At 44.3% G+C, this 1,854-nt stretch overlaps 1 protein-coding gene across 1 annotated transcript in view; it reads left to right on the top strand.

Annotated features, from left to right (window-relative positions):
* LOC101861427 (glucose-6-phosphate exchanger SLC37A2) overlaps positions 1 to 1,854 on the top strand; it is a gene marked incomplete at its 5' end in the record, with an annotated part of 45,137 nt that overhangs the window by 17,815 nt on the left and 25,468 nt on the right. Inside the window, 1 exon segment of the mRNA XM_013079829.2 lies at positions 59 to 124. Coding sequence (XP_012935283.1) covers positions 59 to 124 — 66 coding nt within the window.

Genomic DNA, 1,854 nt, shown 5'->3' with positions numbered 1-1,854 from the left:
ACACACACTACTATTTGGATAATTACGTCATAATCACCCGTTGCTCCCCCATCTCAAGTTGGAACAGGATCCACAAGAGCAACTCGACGTTGACCAGAGCTCTGTGCAGCATAAGGAATCGGAGGTATCCACACACACACACACACACACACAAACAAACGCACTCACAGAGCAGGATGTTAATGATATGCTTGAATCACTCACCATAACCAAGGCACACACTCCTACCCCTCTTCTAGATCCTAGGGCTAGGCACTCATAGACTTGTATTATGATAATATAATTTATACTATCCTAGATCATTTACTGCGATGTAATTCCTGTTGACTTTTGGGAGCTTCATTTATAATGATATTTATAAAGCGCATACCCACTCTCTGTAGCATGCTCTATGCGCTTTACAACTATTATTACCTTCTCAGCAGACTCAAGATCATTCAGAGGCACGGTCGACAGTGCAAGCTGCGGATTTCACGTGCTCGAACACTAACAAACTGACAAGGTCTTTTACTGTCTATAGACGGATATCCATTCCCACCTGGTCGAAGTGAGGGATATTCTTGTAAAGTGTCTTCCCCAAGGACACAATGTCGGGCCCCTTACGGGATTTGAAGCCATGACCTTATACCGGGTGCCCATTGGCACGATCGGGTCGGGTCTGGTCGGTTGGCTAGCCTGATTGAGGGCGCAAAGCGGCTGACTTGGCTCTCAAAACTGATTGCCCGACTCGTCGCTTAAAAAACAACCACGTTTGTTTTCAGGCGACGAGTCGGGCGATCCACCCGACCACGACCCCACCCGATCCCATCGCAGTGGGCACCCGGTTATACGTTTGCGGGTCTGAGAGGCCAGCCACGACTCCACATTTCATAGGATTAGACTCAAAATGGAATCAAGTGAAGGGCGGGGTTGGGGATTTTTAATTTTTTTTTTTTTTTTTTTTTTTTTTTTGGGGGGGGAGTGCTGCACGCACATGACATTAGCGAAACTGGGTGTGCGTTCATGGTGCACACGCTGCCCAACGAAATTGTTTTGTAGGGAGCAAATACCGGCGGCCATGACAGTGTATGATCTAGGATCTTATCATAATTCAAGTCTATGGGCTAGCCACCTCACCAGATTGTGTGCACTCCCATAGAATAGTAGTTTTTTGTGTGTTTTTTGTTTCTTTTTCGCAGCACCACTTCGCTTTTTTTAAAACTCGACTAAATTGAGCATGGATGTTGAGTTTGCACCGTTCAGCATCTTGCAGTAGTTGCAGTCGCAGTTTTCAGTTTTATCCCGTTGCAGACAATGCTTCTTAAAACACCACTATAAACCCCACAATGTTATAGTTTTTAACCTGGGCTATTTTAGCCATTTACTATTATTATAGTACATATTATAATGTAGGCCTATGTATATATCGCTTTAAAAAATGCTTTCTCAATATAAACTGCACAACCAAGTGAGTTCATGTCACTATTGTAAACTGCTATTAGTAGAACCTGTATTGATGACAACCTCTGCAAGACAAGCACCTGTACGACCGACCGCTTCCTAACCCTCCCCATCCCCTTTTATCGCCCCCTTTCTGCTTTTTTCTTTCTTTCTTCATTGATACTATTATTGTAATGACACTGTTCAAGAGAATCATCTTTCTAAGACGACCACTTTTCTTCTCCTTGACGATGGGTCATTGTACGACAGTAGTATGAGAGAGGGTGTGTGTATGCATGCATGAATGTGTGTGTGTGTGTGTGTGTGTGCGTGTGTGTGTGTGTTTGCACCTATATCTGTGTGTACGTGTTTGTATGTGCTTCTGTGTGTGTGTGTGCTTGTGTGTGTGTGTGTGTGTGTGTGTGTGTGTGTGTG

This window comes from Aplysia californica, unplaced genomic scaffold, assembly GCF_000002075.1.
Source record: "Aplysia californica isolate F4 #8 unplaced genomic scaffold, AplCal3.0 scaffold00065, whole genome shotgun sequence".
Classification (NCBI taxonomy): domain Eukaryota; kingdom Metazoa; phylum Mollusca; class Gastropoda; order Aplysiida; family Aplysiidae; genus Aplysia; species Aplysia californica.
Note: the sequence above shows the minus strand (reverse complement) of the source record. Positions and strands in the feature narration are given on the sequence as shown.